The following is a 26047-nucleotide window of genomic DNA, read 5'->3' as shown; positions in this document are numbered from 1 at the left end:
TAAAATTTTATGATCCACTGGAGAGAGTACAAAAGAGAGAAGCAGGGCAGATTAGCTGAGGTTCAAGTGCGCTGGGAAAGTGTATGACCATAGGGGTGACTCTCAGGGAATCTGATTATTCAGGGATTTAGTTGGGTTTAAGAGCTCTCATCACAATTTTTAAAACTGTGTATCTCCTAATCCCAAGGATAAATTAGGCCACGAGACAGAAAAATCTGGCAGAGCTAATAAGAAGTCCAGTGTCACAGCCTGAATCAGCATGGGGGCGCAGGACCCTTGCAATTCACTACTTATTAAGTTGCCAATGGCTTATTCAGCACATCAGATCCTGGGTGTGATGGGGAAGCAGTCCAAATAGAAGCAAATAAGTTGCTGGCATATTTTGTTCTCTAACAAACTCAACAAGAACAGGCCAGCCCCAATGCAGTAAATAGTGTAAACTCCTCAGGCAGTGAAACCTGCCTGCCCTTCCTGTGCTTCTGGGGACCTTTCAGACCCACCCTCATATGACAACAAGGCACCCTTTCTTTAGGCTTGAGTTTTTCAGTCCTATATAAAATTCACCTCTTACTTTTCATCATAAAGAAAGTACTGGTTATTAAGTATATTAATGTTATTATTTTTAAATGTCATAATTATAAAGATTTCGTGCAATATGTTTAACAGCAGGAAACACTCACCTCATCTGTCTTCTTAAGCACTGACACATATCATGCATACCTTGGGAATTTATCTTTGGGATTTTCATTTAAGCCTGATAGTTGTATGCGAAGCACACAACGAGTACAATGATTTAGGGCAGTAAGAATTGCCAAATAATTCTGCATAGAATATTATAATTATTCTCATTAGAAGTACATCCAAGAAGGAGAGTTCTCTCTGTCAATTAACCAAATATGCTAATTTCTCTACAGATAGATGCTTGATTTCAACAGCAGAGCCTATAGGTCTGGGGAAAGCATCGCTTTATAAGCATTTAGAGTAGAAAGGCTTAACAGTAGTTAAAAAATAAATAAATAAAGGGAAAACTCACCTTTTAGCAACATAGGAAATATTTTGATCTTATAGAATAGATGGGAGAAAACAGGTATACCTCAGAGATATTGAGGGTTTGGTTCTAGACTGTCACAATAAAGCAATAAATCTTTTTGCTGGTGGCATGTCTTGCCTTCAGTGTGCAAAAGAAAAAACAAACCAACATCTGTGAGGCACAATAAAATGAGGTATGTCTGTATTTGTCAATTATTGAAGCCCTCTGCTACATAATTAAACACGTGTGCATATATATGATTATACTCACAAATATAAACATTTTATTTTTGCTGTGTACAATAATTTTATTTGCTACTTCATTATTTTACCTGTAGACATAAGTATATCGGTTTGCAATAAACCATTTCCAAGGTTTCCCAACTACATGAAAATAAAAACTCACTGGGATTACATTGCAAGCTCAGGAACAGTTCTGCATATATGGCTTCTTTAAATTCTGTCGTAAGAATACACTTGGACTATCAAATGGTACACGAGAACCTGTTAGAACTCTACATCGACAATAGTAAAAATCTAAGTTGCCCATTATAATTCAAACTATATTTAAACTGCAACAATGGAAATATTATATAAAGGCAGAGAGAGATTTAATTCCATTATGTAGTCAGTAATAGCAGTGATTGGTTTTTGTTTGTGTTGTTCACAGTTAAGTATGGATTATACTTCTCTGAGCTACAGTGTTTCCCCGAAAATAAGACCTAGCCAATCGGCTCTAATGCGTCTTTTGGAGCAAAAATTACTATAAGACCCAGTCTTATTTTACTATAATATAATATAAGACCAGGTCTTATAGTAATTTTTGCTCCAAAAGACGCATTAGAGCTGTTTGTCCGTCTAGGTCTTATGTTCAGGGAAAAACAGTATGTATGAAATCTGTCAGCTTCAAACTGAGATGCATCTTCCCAATGCAAAGGAAGTATGAAAAAGAAGTCATTCACTCAATGGCATTTGTACTAGTTTCCCAGGGCTGCTATAACAAACTATCACTAACAGGGCAGCTTAAAAGAATAGAATTTTTGCTCTTATAGTTTTGAAGGCTAGAAGTCCAAAATCAAGGTGTCAGCAGGTTTGTGATATCCATGTAGGCTTTAGAGAAGAATCCTCCCTTGCCTCTTCCTAGCTTCTGGTAGTCTCTGGCAATACATGACTTTTCCTGATTTGTAGCTATATCGTTCCAATTTCTTCTTTTGTCTTCACGGGGCTTTATTCTCTCTTCTGTCTCCTGATAAGGCCTTATTTGGAGCCCATTTTAATCCGATATGACCTTATCTTAACTTAATCACATCTGCCCAGACCTATGTCAAAATAAAGTCACATTTATAGGCATCAGGGTTAGGAATTGAATGTATTCTTTGGGGGACACAAGTCAACCCACAATGACACTGAAGTGACAAAATTAAATTAATATATCTCCCAAAAGGTTAATTTTTCTTCCCCGATTGTAGAAATGGAACCATTAAGCTTAACACTAGCCTTTTCCTGATCTCTTTCCCCCATTATGGGGGCCTAGTCATTTTCACAGGTGGAAAACAGTGGGTTGTTGAACTTGATTCCTCATTTCTTGCCTGTCAATCTTTGGCTCTAAGTTTTCTAGATTCCACAGGAAAGAAGTCGCCCTACCTGTGTTTCTAGGATACTGGGACCTTTATTTGCTAGTTTCTTTTATTTATACATGACCTGCTGACTTGCCCGAACATGCTTTCACAGCCTGACCTAAATACTACAAAGAATGTTGCAATACTAGAAATAACATATAGCCTTTAATAAATCACTCAAATCTGACATTCCTTTGTGAGCATTTCATGTAATTAATAGGGAAAAAAAGAGAAACTAAATAAGAAAGAAAAATGTAATCAAGTAGGTTGACAACGAGCAAAAGATAATTAAAATGATCCTGTTTTGTTTCCCTGTTTCATTAACATGCAAATGAGATTCATGAAGTTTGATTTTGTATTTCACCAAGAGCCATAGAAATGAATTAAGAATGAAAATGAGTCCCACTGATAAAGGTTTCTGATGAGTATATAAATTAATGAAAAATAATATTTGATCCAATTAACAACATATATATAGTGATTTATTGAACCTCAACAAATGAAATAAAGATAAATAGTTAAATTAAATTTTCTATCTCTTTCCAAAGTCTAAATCCTATGAAAGCTTTTATTACTCAAATGGAGTGGTTCCAAATGTTAAACTCTGCTTTGCTTTAAAAAGGAGTACAAGCTGGATCGTTCTAAGATCAGTGTTATGATGTCATCCCATCATACTGGGAGGACCATGGATGTGGATCTGGACTGGCCCTCAGAGGGGTTAGGAGAGCCCACTAGCCTGTGGTCAGTAAGGTATTCAGAAATGAAAATAGGGAGAGAGAGTCCAGTGTGACCAATAATTCTCACTACAAGGCAAATAAAAATAACAGACAAGTATTATCAACACAAATATATTCAGGGCCCTCCAGACTCTCCATTTGATACAAGGATCTCCATGATTACTCTCCATTCATACTCTCACACTCAGAAACACACATAAGTTATGTCAATTATACACAATTAAAAAAAAGAAACACACATTAAGTAATTGTCTCAAATAACATGAGATAAAATTTTAAAGTAAACTTTTAAATCATGCTAACGTGTTAGATATTTATACTGTGCACCAGATGGCAAAACACAGACACACACATACAGGCGCATGTGATCTATCTGTTATGTCCAATGTTCAATGTACTCAAATAATAAAAAACAACACCAAGGATAACATCAAGGAATAAAATTAGAAGTGGCTGACACATGGCATACGAAAAGGGGATAAAATAATGAGTTAATCATAGTTTTCATAATGTACGATGTCGGTGTCTATTGTTTTATGGTTGATAAAAGTGTTGTTTGTGTTAGTATTGCCAAGCCTTTCTACAGAGTATATGCACAGATGGTTTTTGCCTTAGCATATTATGAAAAGGGACCACAGTGATGTTCTGTCCCTAAATTCACGAGTTTTCAAATTATCTCTTATTTCTACAGCAAGTTGCCATTTAATTATCTGCACTTCCCTTTAAATATATTCAAGCAATCAAACACAACCTAAGAGTCAACAGTATGAACTGGGTATTCCTAAAGGAGCGTGAATGCTGATTAAGTTCCCATTCCCCAACAGGAGAGTAAATCATGTCATCCACATTGCGAATTATACACACTGAGAGCTTATTATTTTTAAATAACTAGCAACTTTAAAAATTACTTCTTCTTGCAACGTCCTTGCTTATCTTGAAACAGAGAGCCAATTAAATTTTCATGGCTACTGTAATTGTGTACAGATGCTCCTTGACTTACCACGGGGTTACCTCCTGATAAACCCACCATAAGTTGAAAATATCGTTAAGTCAAAAAAACATTTAAGACACCTAACCTACTGAACGTCATAGCGTCGCCTATCCTACCTCAAACAAGCTCAGAACACAATTCCAGAAAATGCTGACAACACAGTAGAGCATGGGTGATCTAACCTTGTAATCGTGGCCTGGCTGGGAGCTGCGGTTCCCTGCCTCTGCCCAGCATCACAAGGGAGCATTGTACCTGGTACTACCACTAGCCCAGGAAAAGATCAATGCATATTGCTTTCTCATCATCACGAGGCCGAAAACTCGTAAATCGAACCAGTGTAAGTTAGGGACCATCTGCATTTTTGTAGAAAAGTTTATTTTCTAGGATACATAAAAAAGCTCACCAGATTGAAGAAATTCAGTTCTTTAGGGGTTGAAATAATGATACAGGATTTTCAAATAGGATGCATCCCTCTGCCATTCCAGAACCAGTCTTACATGTCATGGACATCCCATGAGTTTCCACCATTTGCTTATTTAGATATTTACTTCCTTTTACAATCTATCCCTTATAATGATTATGTTAAAAGAGAATGGAAAATTAATGAGATTCGTCATGACCCAAGGAGAAAAAGAAGACTTACCATCTCTTCGATTTAGCTTTGCAAATCCAGGACCATGGCTGCTAGAGAGCTCGGATGAACTACTGAATGATGCCTGAGACAGGGCAGGCACCAGAGGCTCATCACAATCATCTGCCAAGAGGAAAAAAGTCCAGTCAGATTACAACAGTGCTGACAGCTTTCTTGGCTTCAATAGATAAAAGATAAAAAACAAAATAAGAAAAACTAGGATCTCTGACAATATGCCCCCTGCTTGTATGCCGTATTCTTCTGTGGGTCTATTAAGTTCAACAAGAAAAGAAAACTTAAAGACAAAGAGAATATGAAAACGGAGAAGGCAAACTTCATAGAAATGATAAAATGATATAATATCTTGAGGTAGAAAAGTTTTACTTAAACAAGAACCAAAGATACCTAAGCAGTATACCTAATTTATAAATAAACCTATATAAGGAAAGATTTATAAATTTAACTATATTTAAATAAAGAACTATGGTGGCCAAAAGTTTCATGAAGTGAAAAGAGACATATCAACATGTAGAAAATACTTGCAAAACAGTATAAAATTTGTATTCCAAATTAAGGAAAACAAAATAAAGAAAAACAAAAACTACCTTTAAATCAGTTAGAAAACACATCAGAGAAAAAATGGCACAAGCCAAGATCAGAGAGTTCACAGAACAGAACCAATATAAATTGATGGTCAAACGCATCAGGTTAAAGAAGTGTAAATTGACAGATAGATTAGCAAGATTTCAGAACTCTAACAATACCCAATCATCCAGAAAATTTAGGTCAAGAGAAGCTCCAACACACTACTAGTGGGAGTGCAAATTTGAAACAACTACTTTTTTTAAGAAATTGTATATTTGAACTTTCCATACCCTCAATTCCCATCAATTCCATCAAATTGGTATGTCCTGCTGGAAAGAGTATCGCTATGATGAAACCACTGGTCTCAAGGCACTCTGACTTCTGACGGGGTTACCTCCTGATAAACCCACCATAAGTTGAAAATATCGTTAAGTCAAAAAAACATTTAAGACACCTAACCTACTGAACCTACTTACCCAAGGATATGATACAAATATTAATATTTTCTGTGTTCAATGAAAAGAAAATAGTTGGGAAGCACTGACCTAGACAAACTCTTGCATTTGTACACCAGGAGATGTGCAATTTCTACCAAAATTGCTCACAATAGCAAAAAAATCGTTAACAATCCAAACATCCAAAGATCAAAGAACAGATCAATAAATCATAGTACTTTTCACAGTGGAATAACATACAACAGCAAAATGGAACTACAACACACACCAAAAATAAAAAAGTTGGATCTTAAAAAAATTTTTAATGAAAAAAATCAAGTTAAAGAAGACATATAATATTTGTTTCATAGTTTTGAGAATCTTAAAAACAAGCAAAGCTAAGTAATATGTTCTTTGGGGACACGTAATTTTAAGAAGCTATTAAAAAACAAATGAAAGGCATAAAATATGAATAGTGGTTACTTCTGGAGGAACGCAATATGCGTGTATGTGTATATATGGCATGCATATATGTATATGTCAATATGTATATAAGAATATACATGAAAGTATATACCATTTATCATCTATTCTTTTATGTGTATCACATATAAATTAAAAAATAAGGCACAAAGAGAAAGGGAAAGTATGACTCTCATGTTGACTATGATATCTATACCCATTTATTTTATTCAGCTAATTCTTCATTCTATGCAATCTTTCAAGTATTTGTCTTTTATTTTATACAATTATTAAGTTGTTGGCATTTTGCTCTAAACAGAAAAACATTTCTCTCATACTTAAGATTTAACACATACTGGTAATTAAAAATCATGCAGGGTTATTTTCCCAATTTTTAAATTAACAATAAGCAATTTAATTTAAATTAAATTAATCTAAGAATTATCTAGATCATTCTGAAATTTTTTGAAGCTTCTTCTGTTTGAACATAGTTTTTTCTTTAACAGTCACTAGCCGTTTTACTGCTTAAATATACAAACTACAATATTTTTCTGCAGTCCTGCTATTTGAAATGTTTTTCTTCAAAGCTAAGAATAAAAGTATAAGTGATAAATAAAGTATAAGTGATAAGTAAATATTTACCAACTTAACATTTGAATGCCTTTCATAAGCATTTGCCCAACATAGCATTTTGTTTTTTAAGATTGTCTCATTTTCATTTAAAGTCCACTTTTTCTTCTTTCACACCTTAAATTCTTCAGCTAACTCTGAAGGCAGACTTGATAACCTGCCCACTGTTCCTGCATGTCTCTTGATTGGTTTAAGAACTGAAACTGTCAATCTAGTTGTAATTCAAGTATTAAGGAGTGCAGACATTAAAAGACATGCAGTCATTGAGTAGTAAAGAAAATTCTGACTATGCCCAATGACAAGCAACAACCAAAATGCTTTAGTACACTGTGGAATGTGTGTGTGTTTGCATGTACAAATGAGTGCATTATCTATATGGTGTGTGTGTGTGTGTGTGTGTGTGTGTGTGTTGTGTTTACCAGAAGTACAGTTATTTTTGAATCATTATCAGTATTCAGGTGTGACAAAAAAGAATAACTGAAATTCAAAATCAATTTATGCAGATACAAATCAATGTTTGAGATGTAAAATGCCTCCAGTGCCGTCGCTTAGAGGGAATGTATTTATTGTTCATTTGTTTTTGCTAGTATAAACTGAGAATCAATACTGCTCTGTCTTTAGCTTAAAAAGAATAGGGTTAAAATAAGAAAAGGGGTGCTTATTCCATTCCCGGGGAAAGGGAAGTGTGATATGGGAAATGGATGGGGGTGCAGGTAGGGGGTTCCTGGTATTTGGTAAAGTTCTAGTTGTTGGCTTTAGTGGTGTTACACACTTCCCCACAATCTGTTGTATGCTTCTTTAGCAATAAAATATTCTAAAGTTATTCTTATATAAGACTGAATAACTAGCACATGTTTAGTGCATGCTCTGTGCTAAGAACTTACGACCATTTCACACATGGTATCTTTACCACTTCTCTTTGAGATACTAATATTATTTTTGTTTTATAGATGAGGTCACTGAGATACAGAGTTTTGTTAAATTGCTCATCTCACTGTGGTGGGAACATAATGTTTACAAAGTGTGCTGGGGTGTAGAATCCAGTAGGAATACCATGACCACAATGATTATTTCTTTAGGTTTGGAATGTAGGAATTTCATCAGACACCATAATGACATGAATAAAAGGCCTCTCAAGAAAGTCTATACGCCAATTTCAGGTCTGCCAAGCTATTTGCTTATTACCAATTTCATCATCAGTAGTCTTGACATCAGGGAGGGAGGTCTCAGACAGCAATAATGAGTCTGGCATGAGTAAAAGGAGTATTTCCCTCCAGACATCAACGAAATAAAATTCTGAGTTAAGTATCAGTCGCCTGTGAATTGAATTCCAGAAAACCAGTTTTCTCTGGCTGCACCAGTAAATGCAGTAAAATGCAGATTCTGCTCTGACAAAGCGAGAACCACAACTGGTTTTGCCACCCGGGGACATTAAGCAATATTTGGAGACACTTTGGTCATCACAACTTGGGGATACTACTAAAATCTAGTGAGAGTACACCAGAGATGCTGTCAAAAGTCCTACAGTGCACAGGGCAGCCTTCCATGACAAAGAATCATCCAGCCCCAAATGTCAATAGTGCTGCAGCTGACAAGCCCCATTCTAGACTCTGATAAAAACAACCCAGTGAACTAGTCTTCTGAACTAATCTCCCAGCTTGAACTCTCAGCTGCCTCTCAAATTTCGATGATTATTAGCTCTAATTTACAGATTTTCAGAGTGCAATAATCATCATTCACAGTGCATGAATATATAGGCATTTAAGTAAGGAGCCTTCAAATCTGAAATTACATGATATTTCCGTTCAAAACAATTGCATTGTTTTTTTAATTAAGTAATGTATCAGATCATCATACAATCCTGGTCCTTTCACCAGTGGAACTACAATATATGTACTCATATTACACATACAATAGTATACATGTGTTATATTTATGCATATTATATGTGTATATGTACAATATTTGTATATGTATTATACACATATATGAACCATGTATATATGTATTATACATATACATATTACAATATACATATGTATGTGTATATTATAACGCATACATATACATATGGAATATGTACATAAGCTGGCACTGTACAAATGCTTACTTGGTCATCAAATCCTAAGTGTGATGGCATACACTTATCGTATGGCATCCTTGCATAAATATGTCTGAACATATTTATATATGCATACATATATACATATAAATTCATTACTTCTAATAATACATGATTATATGTATACATAACATATAAATGCGCTTCACATACATATAATTGTATACACTATATACATTATATAATTTATTATATAATGTGTATTATGTAACATTATATAATTGTATATATTATACATTATATAATTGTATACATAATATAATTGTATGTATTTATATGTGTAAATACAGCAGTTCCAAAAGATGTATACATATTTTAAGGAAGAAAAACTATTAAAATTGTAATACTCAATATATACCAATAACAAAAGATGAATACAAGTCCCGGTTGACTTCTGCAATTACAAGATGTGCTCAAAGTGGTTACCATCAGCATCCAGACACTTCTGATTATGGCGAACTACTGCCTGAGCAACGTTGACCAAAGTGTCTACTTGTATACATTTTTTTGGCATGCCCGGTATTTTTATGTTTATATGTTACATATACATTAATACACATACATTTACATGTGTAAATATACTATATAGTATATGTATATAATATAGTAATTACTATATTTTATGATATATACTGTAATTGTTACATAATATTATTATATTGCTTATTGTACCCCCACCATCTGCCCATGAGAAGGACAGGGCTGTATACCTCCCAGCAAGAGAGCTCTGGCCTACATCCCACTTCTCCTAGAGAGGAATAGAGGGGCGCTAGGAAGGCTTCTCTCCAGATATTGGGCTACTGCATTGCATGCTGGGACTCAGCTCCCACTCTCAGCCCCAGCCTTCACCCAGTTCCCATTCCTGTGAAGAAGTGGTGAGCTGCACTGCCTCAACTCACTGCAGAACCAGATGGGGACCAAGTACAGCTTGATAACCCTTAACAAAGAAGGGACTTCGACCAAAGGGGGAAAAGGCAACTCTATGTAAAAGGAGCATAGGAGAGCATGAAGACTCCAGTCAATAGTAAAATTTAAAAATACAGTCAGCAAGGGGGGAGGCTTGTATAATTCAAATATAGTACCAGGACATGTTTGATTAATTGGTGTTTTGTTTTGTTTTGTTTTGTATTTAGAGGAAGAAATGAACATCACTCTTACTACTCTGTGCTTTTCCAAAATTATATTACTTTTTTATTCAACGTTTTTCATAGTGATATTAGAATTTCCACTTAACCTTGATATACAGTTGGAAATGTAAAACTATAGTTTCTAGTCTTTTTTGTTAAAAAAAAAACTCTATACACTGATTATATGTGGAGAGTTTCAATGAATTCTGTTATAATATTCATATTATTAGAGAAAATATTACCTAATTTCTGCGGAGACATTTTCACACATACACCCACACACACACACAAAGACACAATAATCTATAGCTTGCAGGTAAATATCTCAGAAAACTCACCATTTACTCTTCACATAAGAGAAAAACCACTGTCATTAAGAAGACAATGATAAATTAGATCTCCAGCAAATTGTGTATGTGAAAAATTTCAATAGCCTTTTACAAATAAAGATGCAAGCTATAATGAAAGTATTTTAATATAGCTCGATCAAAAGTAATTTAATTTTATTTTATAAACGGCTTTAATGCAGAATTCTCAAGTAAGTAAAAGCTGTTCAGTTTTTAATAAAAGTAATTCAATTTTCTTAATCTCTGTGTAATACTACCTGCACTAAGATAATAGGTATATATTATTGGCTGCTTATGTTCTCAGCGCCTTACATGTATTAATGCATTTGATCCAGACAAATACTCTATAACCTTGATACTATTAACTCCATTGGACAATCGAAGAGAAAGGGACACAAAGGTTAAATAATTTACCCAAGGCCACAGAGTTCCAATTCTGAGCCAGTACACTGTTGAAACAAATATTGGTCATTTAAAATACACTTGACAAAAAAAAAAAAAAAAATCACAGGACTGATTTTCAGTAGTATTCAGCTTAATTGTCAATGAGTAAAAACAACCTTCTCTGTTATTTGGAAGACCTGACAAAGTCAGCTGCATGTGGGCTAATGAATCATGTTTCCCACAGGAATATTCACTGGATAAAAACAAAATGGGATGGGATGGGATGGGATGGGATGGGATGGGATGGGATGGGATGGGATGGGATGGGATGGGATGGGATGGGATGGGATGGGATGGGATGGGATGGGATGGGATGGGATAGGATAGGGTAAAATAGGATGGGATGAAATGGGATGGGATAGGATAGCAAACATGCTTAAAATCTTTAAAAGTCCATACTTTAGAGGCAGGGATGGGACCACTGACAGAGAGTTTTGGAAATGTTAGAATCTCAGTCTATTCAGAAAACAAAAAGTTTATTTAGACCTAGTCCAAATATTCCATTGACAGATTCAAGATTAAGGAATGTTCTTCCCTTCAAGAAATCTAATTCCTTAAACAAAATGTTTTATTCCAATCTATATTATTGAAATTGGAAATCATCAACTAATTTAGGAAAGTATGGAATTATGCTAACAAATATGAAAAATATTGTGTACAAGGCCAGGTTTCATCCAAAAGTTAAGTAACAATATTGTTTTCTAACCATAACCCAGTCTGAGGTATTTCTACAGATTATGCAGGTGTAGTTCAGGACTCCAGGAGTCCCGTCTCTCTGCCCTGGCATGACATAGATCCAGTCTCTGACGCACCTCTGACCGCTGCCCAATGAGAGATTGAATATACAAATGGGCAATGGCAGACTGCATACAAAAAATATAGCTCCAGTCCATACCCTGCAGCAACCAGCCCGAGAAGACAACCTACTATTTAGTAGCCAGCCCAGGAAGCCAGACAATCATCCCTGTAGCAATTGGCTCAAAATAGCCAGGACTTGGTTAAAAACGTAGAGCTTCACTAATTTGCTCCCCTGCTTTCAACTATGTATTTAGTAGTGATTTAAAAGTCAGAAGATGCCAAATTTGCACACCTAACCAATCACATAGGGTGCCCTATGTTTAGTTAGCCTGCCTACAGCTTTCTTCAGTCAACAGCCTTCAATCAGGGTACCCCCAAAGCGTTCCCTATTTTTCCACGATAAAGTTTTCCCTTGCCCCTGCCTGCCTTTGCATCTCTGCCAAACACAATTGATGGTGGCTGACTCCCTTGCTATAGTGAACTCTGAATAAATAGCTTGTGCTTGTTCTCATTGGGGTGGTCTTCATTTATTTATATGCTAATGAGCTCTCCTCAAGTCTGTAGGCTCATCCTCACTGTTGTGGCCACTCCAGGCATTCATTCAGCATATCAAAGAAAAGCCACAGAAGTCCATCCTAAGTAACTATGGAAGATCCACGTATATTTGAAAAGTAGCATCATCCTCCTGATGCAAAAATATATGGATCAACTCCAGGTTACCACCTCTGTGGAATGTGCACCTTCGGTAATTCATCCTAGCTACACAGTAGAATCACACGGGGAGATGTAAAACTTGCCCATGACTGTACCCCATTCCAGGTCACTCTGACTTAATTTGTCTGGGGTATAGTTTAGCCAGGACTGTGCTAGTTTGGAAATCACTAAAATAGACATGCAAGTTAATGTCTATCCCATGAAGAGTTCTGCTCCTTTCACAAACGTCTATGCCTTTCATACTGTTTCATGAAGCTTTTTAAAGATTAAAGAAATGGTTACAGTGTCCCACCTCACCCTTTTTTCCCTATGTAGCCATGTCAACTGACAGTGTGGAGGCAACTGCTGCACAAGTGACATTCTGGTGAGAAAAAGAAAAAATAAATTTTAAGGACTATGGACAATACGATTTTTTCATAATTTTTCATAAAAGCAGGTGACAAAATATGGGCATTTCCTGATTTTATCTCTCATCATTATATAAAATCGCATTTCAACTCAATTAAATACCACTGAGTATAGACTACTGCTAAATTCTTCACCTTCTTTGAGTATTCATTTGAGTTTGACATGAAAATTAACATTCACTTGAGTATACTAGCTTTAGATATATTAAGTAAGACAGAGATGAGCTTCTAACTTTGTCAATCAGTGGTTTAAATCTAAAAACTAACATACTGCTACAACTTAAAAATATTTGTCAATATGTTTTTCTAGAGCTGATCTGAAGGCAGGGATGATTTTCAAGTAATTCATTTTGGCAACAGGCTGTAAGTTTCTATTCCTTTCTTCTTCTGTAAGATGTGTGACTTCTATACAGAATTGTTAATACTCTGTGGTGTTAATGGGATAAGCTTTCACTTGGAGGAAAACACTAGCTTATGTGCCCCAAGTTAGAGCCTTGGTTTGAATAGCTTTCCCAATTAATCTTCACAATTAATGGATTAATGGGAAGGCAGTTAACTTTTAATGACAGCACAGCCAGAGGCTGATTGATTTTAGAGGTTTAATAGCAACTATTTAAAGTCCAGATATTAGAAGACCTACAAATTCACCAAACAAAATTAACCAAAGGTGAAGGAGTAGAAGAAATAATTAAAAAATAAAGAGAGTATCAGTGCTCTAGGAATCTGTACTCATCACAGACATTTATTGACAGTTAAAATGGCAGCATGCGACACTGTGATGAGTAGATTTAAGACTTGTACACATATCTTGAATCAGTTCCTTGTATAACCAAATCTAAATTTCAGAACAGACTTTTGATTAAAAAGGACTTGAAGAAACTTTAAATAATCATAAAACTCAAAGTAATTCCAATTATAGATTATAGAACATAAGATGTTTAAGACAGTGATACAAAGTATCCTCTCACAAAATTAGGATTTTTGTGGAATGGGAATGCAGAGAGGTTTAGAACAGTAACAGGTGTGTAATTTGGATAAGATAAAGTATGCTTCAAATTTAAAAAGTTGAAGTCCAGTCTAAAGAAACTCTTGTGTAAGGTTGAAAACTGTTACAAAAAAATGATAATAAATGCAAAATAAAATGATGTCCACCAAACATGGGATCAGTGCCGTTGACAATCTAAACACATAGTTAAGCAAGAAAAAGGATGGAAGACACAGAAAATATTACGTACAAATGAATCCAATGCAGTTGTCTACATTCACTCATACAGATTCTAGAATGTCTATAGTTTGAGCTCATAGGCATTTATGGGATTCCTCCTCCATTTACTGCAAACAACATAGATTAAACTGACTCTAAGTCTATGATAGAACAACTAAAGTCAAAAGGTAATGAAGACATGTCTAGAAAAGAAAATCAGTTTAAATGTACAGTATAAAGAATTTTTTTCTCCTTTTTCTTCTTTTTTAATAGGGTCATGTAAAAACTCTTGAGTGACTTACTGCAGACAACTACTTGTTTTTCACAGCCCAGGGCTAGAGGCAGAGGAAGTAAATGGATGCTGTATTAGTTTGCTATTGCTGCTGCAACAAATTACCACAAACTTAGTGTCTTACAGCAACACAAATTTATTATCTTACAGTCTGGCTGTCAGAAGTCCAAAATTAGTTTCACCGGGCTAAAATCAAGGTGTCAGCAGGGCGATGTTTCCCCTGGAGGCTCTAGAGGAGACTGTTTCCTTCTTTTTTCAGCTTCTAGAGGCTGACTCTATTAGGCAGGGCCCTCTAATCTCTGTTACCATGATCACATCTCCTGCCACCCTCTTTTCCTTATAAGGATTCTTGTAATTACATCCGGGATCATCTCCCCATCTCAAGGCCATTTATCTAATCACATCTGCAGAGTCCCTTTCTCCATGTAAGGTGACATATTCAAGATTCCAGGGATTAGGATATGGACATCCATGGGAGGCCATTCCTCTGCCTACCACAGTTACAAACTGTAGGTGTAGAATCAAGAAATGAAGTTTCTTTTCAGGTTCTGTGGCTCAAAATATTGCCCACTGATTGTTAAAGAGCAGTTTTGAGTCTGATGCAGTGACATGCATATATTGCTTTCATGATGAGAACTTCTGTCTTGAGTAAACCATTAGAGTTAAAAATGGAATCCACATGTGGGATTATAATTTGAGATGGACAAGACTGTATCATTCCCGGCCTCACTGGAAGATTATCTCAATCTTCTCTTCAATGCACAAAGCTGAGACATGTTTTTCTCCCTTTTGACCACGTGAGTCTTCTCCAAGTCTCGGTCACAATTCCCCATTTGCTGTGATACACCTCCAAGGAGCCACTACCCCACCCCTCCCATCCTTCTGGGAGGTGCCACCTTAATCTGAACAGGCATCTAGTCCAGCATCTCCCAGGTGGTCTGGATTTCTACTTGCTGACATGAAAGCGTCTGGAAGGTCAGCATCATGTGTTACCTGTCACCTCTCACAGAAGGCAGAACATAGTGTAGCATAGTGATTAAAACTGTAGCTTTGGAGCCATTCTCCTAGGCTCATTACTCTCTTTAAACTCCCTTCCCCCATCTCTAAATGGAGATGATGATAGTACTAAGGTAAACTCGACTTTCTGAGAATTAAATGAGTCAGTGTTAAAGAGTACTGGTACCTGGTATATAGTAAGTACTATGTAAGTTTCTGGATTGCTACCTCAAGTGTTTATAATTATAAATTCAAAAAATCAAGAGTTGGAACTGACTAAAATGTAGCAGGGTATCTCTTACAAAATCTTATTATAAGAAATATCCCTTAAGAAGTAGAAAAATACAGAGGCAACATTTAACATGCCTAACCACATTGTTATCCATCTCTCTAAAAAAAAAAAAACAATAGCACAGAATCATTAACCAAAAAAGGAAGTAAAATCCTCTTGTGATGCGTTCTTTTCCTATTAAGGAATAATTTTTAACTTTCCAACAGGCCATATTTTCTCTATATCTCTTGAACTTCAGAGTTATTTTATTTATTCCAGAAGAATAGAATTTAAGACTACATATGATGCAGAAATTGAATGGCCACAATTCATAAGGGAAGTGGAAAGGAATTCAGAAAACACGGGGCATCTCTTCATTTGGGCACATTTGATGATGTATTAATAGTTAGAGCATGCGCTGGTTGGCTAAATCATGTATTCATGAAGTCACAGCAACAGTGACCTTCTAAGTGTGTGTTATTTCTATTAACCGATATTTTCCACCTGAAATTGCCATGTTTTAGACTTTGATTCCTGGAGGGAAAATTGGGTAAGCCTCAATTCAATTCCTTTTCTAGTCATATTAGATGATATTTCAACATTTGTGAACAAATACTCCATTTTACTTCTAAATTATTTTGAGAGTTGTTTTTTGTATCTCAAAATATCACACCTAAAGATGAAGGCTGAAATGTTTCATAGTAATAAGGAATTTTTCTGCAGATAAATGCATTTTAGTAGATGAGTCTGTAAAGCTACTTTAATGAACAGCTATTTCTAACTAAGGGTGGAAAGGGGTTAGGGAGCCAAGCCGACTAGAAATAATGAGCTTTTCTGGGAAATAACATGAAATTAGATGGAGAATATTTCCATTTCACTGGCTAAAATTATTGTGTTTGATTTCATAATCAAGCAAGCGACAAGCTGGGCTGGCATGGGGGGTATTTTCACTATGTTTTTCGCAATTTAATTAAAAAGCTAGCTGAGCAGGTATGATTTAACTCAAGGGGAGAACAGGTTGATGATTGTTCTGACCTTTGGAACCTTCCTCTTTCCAACAAGGCCATACTCCCACCAGAGAACCACCACTGTTTCAAGGACACTCGGAGGTTTCCAGCCCCTCATCTCTTTAAATATAGATAGCATAGTGGTACGGGCCCCATGCACAAGTGTATAAGCCCCTCAGTAGGCAGAATTCTAAGATGACCCCAAGAATCCATCCCCTTGTGCAGACGCTTTGTAGAAGTCCTTCCCCTTGAGTACAGGTAAAACCCGGGACTATGATGGAATGTCTCTCCTGTTGTTATGTTACATTATGGCAAATGGGATTTTGCAGATGTAGTTAATTAATTAAGATCCCTGATTTAGGTGACTTTTATTCACTCAAAGGGGAGATTATCCTGTGTGGGCATGATCTAATCAGGGGAGGCCTTCAAAAAATCTTAAAGGTCAAAGACACAACGAAGTCAGAGAAGACATGAAGCATGAGTGAAATTGCTCCCACTGGCCTTGAAGGAGCAAACTGCCACATTGTGGAAAGGGCCATATGGCAAAAAATGGTGGGTGGCCTCTCAGAGAACAGCCCCACATTTAGAGCAAGCAAGAAATCAAGGGCCTCAGCTGCAAGGAACTAAACTCTGCTGAAAACATGTGAGCTTGAAGAGGATGCCAAGCCTTAGATGAGGCCATAAAATGAACCCTTAATGTTTCTAGGTCCTTCATCTCTTTTTAAAACTATTGTTAATACTCCCAACATCCTAATAACATTCTTTTGTAACTAAACCAAATACTGGAACTCATTTACTTGTGGGTCTTTCATTGTATATGAGTTCATACATTATTTGTAAATACCATTATATTAGCTGTTATCTAAGATGTATGTACTATGTCTTGAATTAGATCATAATTATTTAAAACTAGAAGACATAGTTTAGTTCCTTTGCTTATCCCACCATGACCCACTTTTGGCCTCAAAACACAGTTTAAAAAAAATGTTTCAATATATGTCATTTGACTTTAGAATGTAAAATAATTAACTCAAAATAATTCTTAGAGTTTTTAATATGATGATGGTGTTACAAGTGAACATGTCATTTTGCTTTCCAAGACTGCCATGGTTAAAAACTGATAATTTCTGAATCAGAGGAAGATGGTGAAGTAGATAAACATGGTGCCGGTGTCCTTCCATGAACACATTAAAATTACAACTAAATTACAGAATAATCAACCTGGAAACCACTTGAAATCTAGCTAAACAGAAGTCCTATAACTAAAAATATAAAGAAGAAGCCACATCGAGACTGGTAGGAGGGATGGAAACAATGAACGGGCCCCAAACCTCCATATGGCAGTTGAGAATTACGAGAATATCTCAGCTGTGAAGGTTCCTCCCGGAGGAATGAAAAACCCTAGCCCCACCCCAGGCCTGGAGTACTGGTGCTGGGAAGAGGAGCCCCCACAACATTTGGCTGTAAAAAGCAGTAGAGACTCCGATCATCTGGGTGGGATGAAAGGCTGTGGGAAACCCAGACTTCATCTTAAACGGCCTCATTCATCTTAACATCATCTTAAACAGACTCACTCGCTCACAGGCACTCACCCTGGTCTCCAGTGGAGGAACGGTGACTCAGTGGGTGTCAGAAGCATACAGGAGACAGGCTGAGGGGTGTAGCTTTGCAGGGAGGTCTGGAGAATAGTCTCCATTTTCCCTGTGAGTGATCCTTCTCCATACGGAATGCAGCTGGCAGGCAGGTGCCATCTTTCTTGTGTTGAACCCTCCCCCACAGGCCAAATCTGAATCTGATTGGTCTGGTGAGCTCTGCTGGGACCCTGCCCCACCCAACTCCCCCAATGCCAGAGGCACTTTCTTACAAGCAGCCAGCCCTGCCTACATCACACTCTTTCTTGGAAAACTATCAAACTATCAGAGTCCAACAGACCCCAGACAGGCAGCAATTAGCCTTGGTGATCTGAGACTTTTGGTGCACTGGCACCACCAAACTAGAATTTACATTAACCTGTGACCACAACACTTCCTACTCTAGTGACTCCCTGAAACCCTGCCTAACCCAACTAGTGGACCACACGAAGCTCTATCAGCTGCTGAACCTTAAGGGAGTTCACAGGAGGCAGTAAGCCTTGCGGTGTCCCAGCTTTTTGCGGAGCTACCCCAGGCCCAGTACTAGTGGCAAAAGTCGTTGGTTGGCAGCGTGCCCTCCCCCATGTGCTTCCAGGTTTAGCACCAGCAGTGAACAACTGTGGATCATTTTGGAGCTCCACCAAGGTAGCCCCCAGCTGGTCACAGCAGTGGGTGACCTGGGCCTGCACCAGAGCACCTACCAAGAGGCCCCAGAACCAACATAATTGGAGGTTGGCTTCAGACCACAGCAAAGCACCACCCAATTAGCACCACAAGCGACATACACAAAGAGCAGTCTCAATAGGCACCACAGCCCACTGGGGCAAATCCCACTCAGTGGAGTGAACCCCCCCCCACACACACACACAGCAGCCCATAATCTGTGGATGTGGAAATCTCACAGTTAATCAGCCTAAAGGTCAGTCCCACCCACAGACATACCAATAGCAATCAAGGCTCAACTATAACAGGAGGGTACACAAAATCAACACAAGGATACTCCTAGAGCACCTGGAGCAGGTGACCAGGGCACCTACTACATAAGGCCATCCGGGCAAGACTGGGAGACATAACAGATCTACCTAATACATGGAAACAAACACAGAGGGGCAGCCAAAGTGAGGAAACAAAGAAATGCATCCCAAACAAAAATAAAATGGAGGCCAGCAACCTACCATAGACAGAGTTCAAAACAATGGTTATAAGGATACTCAAGGATCTTAGTGAGAACTTCAACAAAGAGATAGCAAGCATAAAAAGGGACATAGAAACCATAAAAGAGAACCAATCAGAACTAAAGAATATAATAACTGAAATGAAGAATGCACTAGACGGAGTCACCAGCAGACTACATGAAGCAAAGGATCGAATAAGTGATTTGGAAGACAAGGTTGCAGAAAACACCCAATCAGAATAGAAGAAATAATTTTTAAAAGTGAGGATAGTTTAAGAAACCTCTGGGACAACATCAAGCGTTACATTTGCAACATCAAGTGTTACATTTGTACCGTAAGAAGAAGAGAGAAAGCAAGAAATTGAGAACCTATTTGAAGAAATAATGACTGAAAACTTTCCTAACCCAGAAAGAAATAGACATACAAGCCCAGGAAGCACAGTGAAAAGAATGAACCCAAACAGGCCCACACCAAGACATTATAATTAAAATGGCAAAGGTTAAAGACACAGAGAGAATCTTAAAAGCAGCAAAAGAAAGGCAACTAGTAACTTATAAGGGAGCTCCCATAAAACTGTCAGCTGATTTCTCAACTGAAACTTTGCAGGCCAGAAGGGATTGGCAGACAATAGAGTGATGAAAAGCAAAGACCTACAACCAAGATTACTCTACCCAGCAAAGCTCTCATTTAAAAATGAAGGACAGATAAAGTACTTCCCAGACAACAAATAACTAAAGGAGTTCATCACCACCAAACCAATGTTATAAGTAATGTTAGAGGGGCTTCTTTAAGATGGAAAAAAAATCAATATGATGATTAACAAAATGGCAATTACTGCATTTTTATCAACAATTATTTTCAAAATAAATGGATTAAATGTTCCAATCAAAGGACATAGAAGGACTGAACAGAGAAGAAAACAAACTCTTATATATGCTGCCTATAAGAGACTCACTTCATATTGAATGACACACAGAAAGAAAGAAAGAAAAGGGAAGGAAAAGGATATTTCATGAAAATAGAAACAAAAAATCAAACAAAAAAAAAATGGGGTAGCAATACTTATACGAGCCAACATAGAATTTAAAACAAAGGCTATAAGAAGAGATGATGAAGTCATCCCACTTCAGGGTATTTATCCGAAGGAACCCAAAACGCTAATTTGAGGGGACGTGAGCATCCATATGTTCATTGCAGCATTGTTTGCAATGGCCAAGATGTGGAAGCAGCCTGGTCTCTGTCAATGGAAGAACGAATAAAGAGTAGGTGGTACATATATACAATAGAATATTGCTCAGCAATGGAAGGTAATGGGTTCTTGCCATTTATGGTAGCACGTATGGACCTCGAGGGTATTGTGCTGAGTGGAATGTCAGATAGAGAAAGACAGATGCAATGTGATTTCGCTTATATGTGGAATCTAAAGAACAAAATAAACAAATAAACAAACAAACAAACAAAAATACCAGAAACACACTCATAGATACAGAAAACATTGTGATGGTTGCCAGACGGGAGGGTGGTTGGGGTGTGGATGAAAAAAGTGGAAGGGATTAAGAAGTACAAATTGGTTGTTACAAAGTAGTTATGGGAATGTACGGTATAGCATAAGGAATATAATCAATAATATGGTAATAATTATATGTGGTGTCAGAGGGGTACTAGATTGCTTGGGGTGATAGATGGGGTTTGGGGGGCAGGGTGAAAAAGGTGAAGGGATTGAGAAGTACAAATTGGTAGTTACAGAATAGTCATGGGGATGTAAAGTAAAGCATAGGGAATATAGTCAATAATATGGTAATAACTATGTATAGTGCCAGGTGGGTGCTAGACTAGTCAGGGGGACCACTTCTTAAATTATATAAATGTCTAACTACTGTGTTATACACCTGAAATTCATATTAAATAACATTCAATGTCAACTATAATTGAAACATTTAAAAAAGGGGGGAAAGGTGAAGGGGAAATAAGAAGTCCAAATTTCCAGCTATAAAACAAATAAGTCATGGGGATGTAATATACAGCACAGGGAATATGGTCAGTAATATTGTGATAGCACATAGGTGTCAGATGGCTGCTGGACTTATCATGGTGACTACTGCTTTAGGTATTTAAATGTTGAATAACTATCGTGTACACCTGAAACTAATATAATATCGTATGTTAGTTATATTTTTATTAAATCTTTTTTAAAAAATGGATAATTTCCATAATAAAAGACAAAACTCAACGGTCTTATCCAAAATGTTTGCTTTTTTATGCTAATGTTCTGTATAATTCTATTCACACTTTCCTGATATTAAAAAAAAAATGTTATATAGTTTTTACTTTGTTTTGTTGGCTATGTTATCATTTTCATGTTAGTTTCTACAAAATTCCAAAATTCTGTAAAGTTGACCAAGTATTTAAACAAATACTTATAAACATATACACCCTCAGCAGTTTCAATGTAAAAGATACCCTCCTTGAGCCATCACTCAGATACTTCCCTGACATATGTCACAGCATCTAATCTACTACAAACTGACTTCACATTTATCAGCGAAGGCATTAATAGGGTGAACTGATCCATACCAGTGTACCAATGATATCCTAACCAGAGGCCTCTAGAGAAAACTTCTAATAACAATAATAGTTACCTATATTGCATGTTATTGCCCCAGCTACATTAAGTCCTTACAACAACCCTATAAGGAAGATGTTGTCTCCATTTTCCAGATATGGAACTGAAGGTCAAAGAATTTAAATTTCTTGCCGAAGGCTTTGGTCTTTTTTTTTTCCTCCATTCAATCTCTTTACTTTTAATGATTGTGTTCTGCTACCAGCACCACTCTCCCACTTTATTGCCTAAACATTTAAAGAGTTATTTGAGCAACTAGATTGAGCACATTGTCCTAAGTGGACATAATGTGGGAGAGGCAAGGTTCTCTATATAATGGACAACAATGGAACATATTCTCTGTAGTGAGATTTCTTTAAATGTGCATCAGTGATAACCCAGTCATCACCTGCAAAAATGTTGGCTTATTTAACTTTTTAAAGATATGACGTTATGATAAATGACATTAAAAACCTCTCCCAGTTCTAGAAAATATTGAGTCACAATCAGGAAAGAGCAATCAATATAGTACAAATTCCATTTGAACATCATTTCTGCCCTTCTTACCCCTTCCCAATCTACTGCTGGCATTAAAAATCTACTACCCAAATATTTTCACAGAGGCAACCAACAGTGGATCAGAAATTTTTTTTTTGAATCCCAGAAAGTTCCAAAAAGCAAAACTTGAATTTGTCACATGCCCACACATTCTGCTGAATCCTTGGGATGAAGTGGTGTATAGGCATCACTTAGCCTATATGCAAATATAGGTTACATGCAAATACTATACCATTTTATATAAGGTACGTGAGCATTCTCAGATTTTTGTATCCTTGGGGGTCCTGGAACCTATCCCTCATGGATACTGAGAGATGGCTGTATATTTCAATTAACTTGGGAACATTTTTAGTGATTGATTGGAGTCAAGATTTTCTTGTAAAATTACTCTCATTGCTCAGTACTAAGGGTTTAATTTCCATTGTAAATGGACTCATAAAATGCACATCTGGAAGAACAGGTCCTTTTTTTATTTTTTAGACGTGCAGCATAATAAATTAAATATCTTATTGTGGTTTAATAAAAATAAATATAATTAATCATCTTTTATTATAGTTCATTCAATACCTCAAGTTCTTTGCGATATAGAGAATTTATATTGGTAGGGCACATTCCTACCTAATAGAATTTTGAATATACATTTGCTGGTTTTAAATAATAGTGCATTGCAAATTCTGAAATCTAAATGGCCAAGATGAGTTAGCTAAATAATGTCAATTAAAATAGCTTTTAAAGACCACTTACTGGTTTTGTTGTACTTGAAATTCTGATGTTCAAAACACTAAAACACTTTTTTAAAAAAGAGCTTTCCTTCTTAATTTTCATAAATCCTCTGAGTTCACTTATAAATTAGTTAAGGTTATTTCTTAACAACTTGGAATAAAAACTTTCTGCATTTTTCTTCATAGCTAGATATGTCCAGAGGCGTATTTTAAAAATTTAACAGTTGCCATTGGAGAGCAACTGAAAGCCTCAAATGTTTTCTGCCACAGATTTTTAAATCTCATGAGATTACAGGGTTACATTACAGAACACACTGGAGAATTAAAGCTCTCTGGAGGGGCAATTACCTCTGCTCTTCTCAATGCTTGGGGATATTGAATACGGTCAGTAATTTACTAGTCTTCACCTATGGCTTCTGAATCCCAAGATATAGCAAAAGAAAAGGAGTCAAAATAATGTGACATTTCCAAAAATGGTACATTTAGCACCATCATAATGAACTGTATCATTTCTCTCTCTCTCTCTCTCTCTCTCTCTCTCTCTCTCTCTCTCTCTCTCTCTCTCTCTCTCTCTGTCTCTCTCTCTCTCTCCCATTTTGAGAACAGAGCCCATACATCTTTATGTACATTTCTCCATAAAGATATATGTATCCCTATGTTCATTGCAGCATTATTCACAGTGGCCAAAACATGGAAAAAACCGAAGTGTCCTTCCATAGAGGATTGGATAAAGAAGATGTGGTACATATATACAAAGGAATATAACTTGGCCATAAGAAAAGATGAAATACTGCCATTTGCAACAACATGGATGGATCTTGAGAATATCACGATAATGGAAATAAGTCAGAAGGAAAAAGTCAAGAACAATATGACTTCACTCATATGTGGGATATAAAACTGAAAACAACAAACAAGACACAAATAAACAAAAACTCAGACACAGACAAGAGTTTAGTGGTTACCTGAGGGAAAAGGGGAGGAGGGAGGTAGAAAAGAGTAAGGGAGTCAACTATATTACAATGGAAGATTTGACTTTGGGTGGTGAACACACAATGTGATATATAGATGATGTATTATAGAATTGCACACTTGAAACTTAGATAATTTTATTAAAAAATGTCACCCCAATAAATTTAATTTTAAAAAAAATGATTCAAACAAACCCAGGGGGGAAAAGGAACAGTAAAAGTAGGAGAAAAAAAGAAAGAAAACAAAAGTAAAGGCCACCCACTGGAATGGATCTCTCTTGCTTGCTCTCAGGTATCTCTGCTTTCAATCAGTCAGGACATTCTGTCAGTCTGACATGTTCACACGGAAGAAGTCTGGTGTCTGCTCTTTATCGCCATTGTCACACTGTTGGCTAATCTGTAGCTCTTACTACTTCTTACATGAATTAATTCACCAGTTAAATATTTGACTTCTACGTTCCCAGATTAGACTCCTTTTCCCAGTCATTCCCGCACTGTGTATTGCCAAGAGTTTTTACCTTTACAAAATGCAAATCTAATCCATGTCACGCACATGTATGACCATAACATTTAACAAGGTTAAGATGACCCTTTGAGGATCTTAAGGATAAAATATTTAGTCCTTAGCCTTATATACAGAAACCCCCCATGACCTGGCCACTTCATGACTATTTCTTTAGCTTTACCTGCTGCCATTCCACACCTTTAGCCAGCCCTTCTGGACTATGGTATGTGCAAAAACTCCATGCTTTGGTAGGGCTCATTCTAACTAGAATGTGCCTCCCCCTTTTTCTCCCTTCCTGGCTTTCCTATTTGTCCTTCAAGAAATAGCTTTCTCTGATGCTCTGCCTATAACTACCAAACGCCTTGTATTCCTCTCTCTCATCACTCCTGTCGCACCGTGCTGTGCTTTTCTATAGAACTAGAAAGTGGCCAAGCTGACCTTTAAGCCCACACAGGATAGGCTGGTTAAGAGTTAACCAAGTAACTGAGCATGCTGCCTGTACCAACAGTGGCAACCTGGAAAGCACCCTGGAATAGTACTATACATTTTGTTTTAAAGGAAAGCAAACTCTTAGGCATAAAATACAATCACAAAAGCATTGTGTATTTGAGAGTCAAAACCTGCATTCTCAATTGTTAGCAAGAAGTTACGACCATTATAACATTTCAAAACCACCGATGCTGAAGACATGGGTAATGATAGCAGCACACTGTAGAGGCTTACTAAATATTTGTTGAGTGAATAAATAAATAAAATAAGAAGAGTAAGGTGAAACCCTAAGAAGCCTCAGAAATTACAAGGGTATGTAAGGAATACTTTAATAGACAGTGAACTATCACCCAGCTCAATGAAGAGTTACTGTATGAAACCAAACCTAGCCAGAAAATGTAAACATTATTTCACTAAACAAGTTTATAATATTCTTAGCTAGTATTTCTTTCTTAGGTATGATTCTCTGAATTATCAGTGCCAACTAAAAAATAAGCAGGGTCCCAAAGCACGCAATTACCAGGTTCATTTAATATAGTACATATTCACC

The 26047-nt window shown here is 36.6% G+C and overlaps 1 protein-coding gene across 1 annotated transcript in view; it reads right to left on the bottom strand.

Moving 5' to 3' along the window:
* Positions 1-26047, bottom strand: part of CNTNAP4 (contactin associated protein family member 4) — a 229537-nt gene that overhangs the window by 187428 nt on the left and 16062 nt on the right. The window contains exon 2 of the mRNA XM_081031056.1: positions 5020-5130. Within this exon, the coding sequence (XP_080887182.1) occupies positions 5020-5130 (111 nt within the window). The remainder of the gene's footprint in view (positions 1-5019; positions 5131-26047) is intronic.

This window comes from Rhinolophus hipposideros, assembly GCF_964194185.1.
Source record: "Rhinolophus hipposideros genome assembly, chromosome: 21".
NCBI lineage: Eukaryota > Metazoa > Chordata > Mammalia > Chiroptera > Rhinolophidae > Rhinolophus > Rhinolophus hipposideros.
This window is presented reverse-complemented; position numbering and strand designations above follow the sequence as displayed.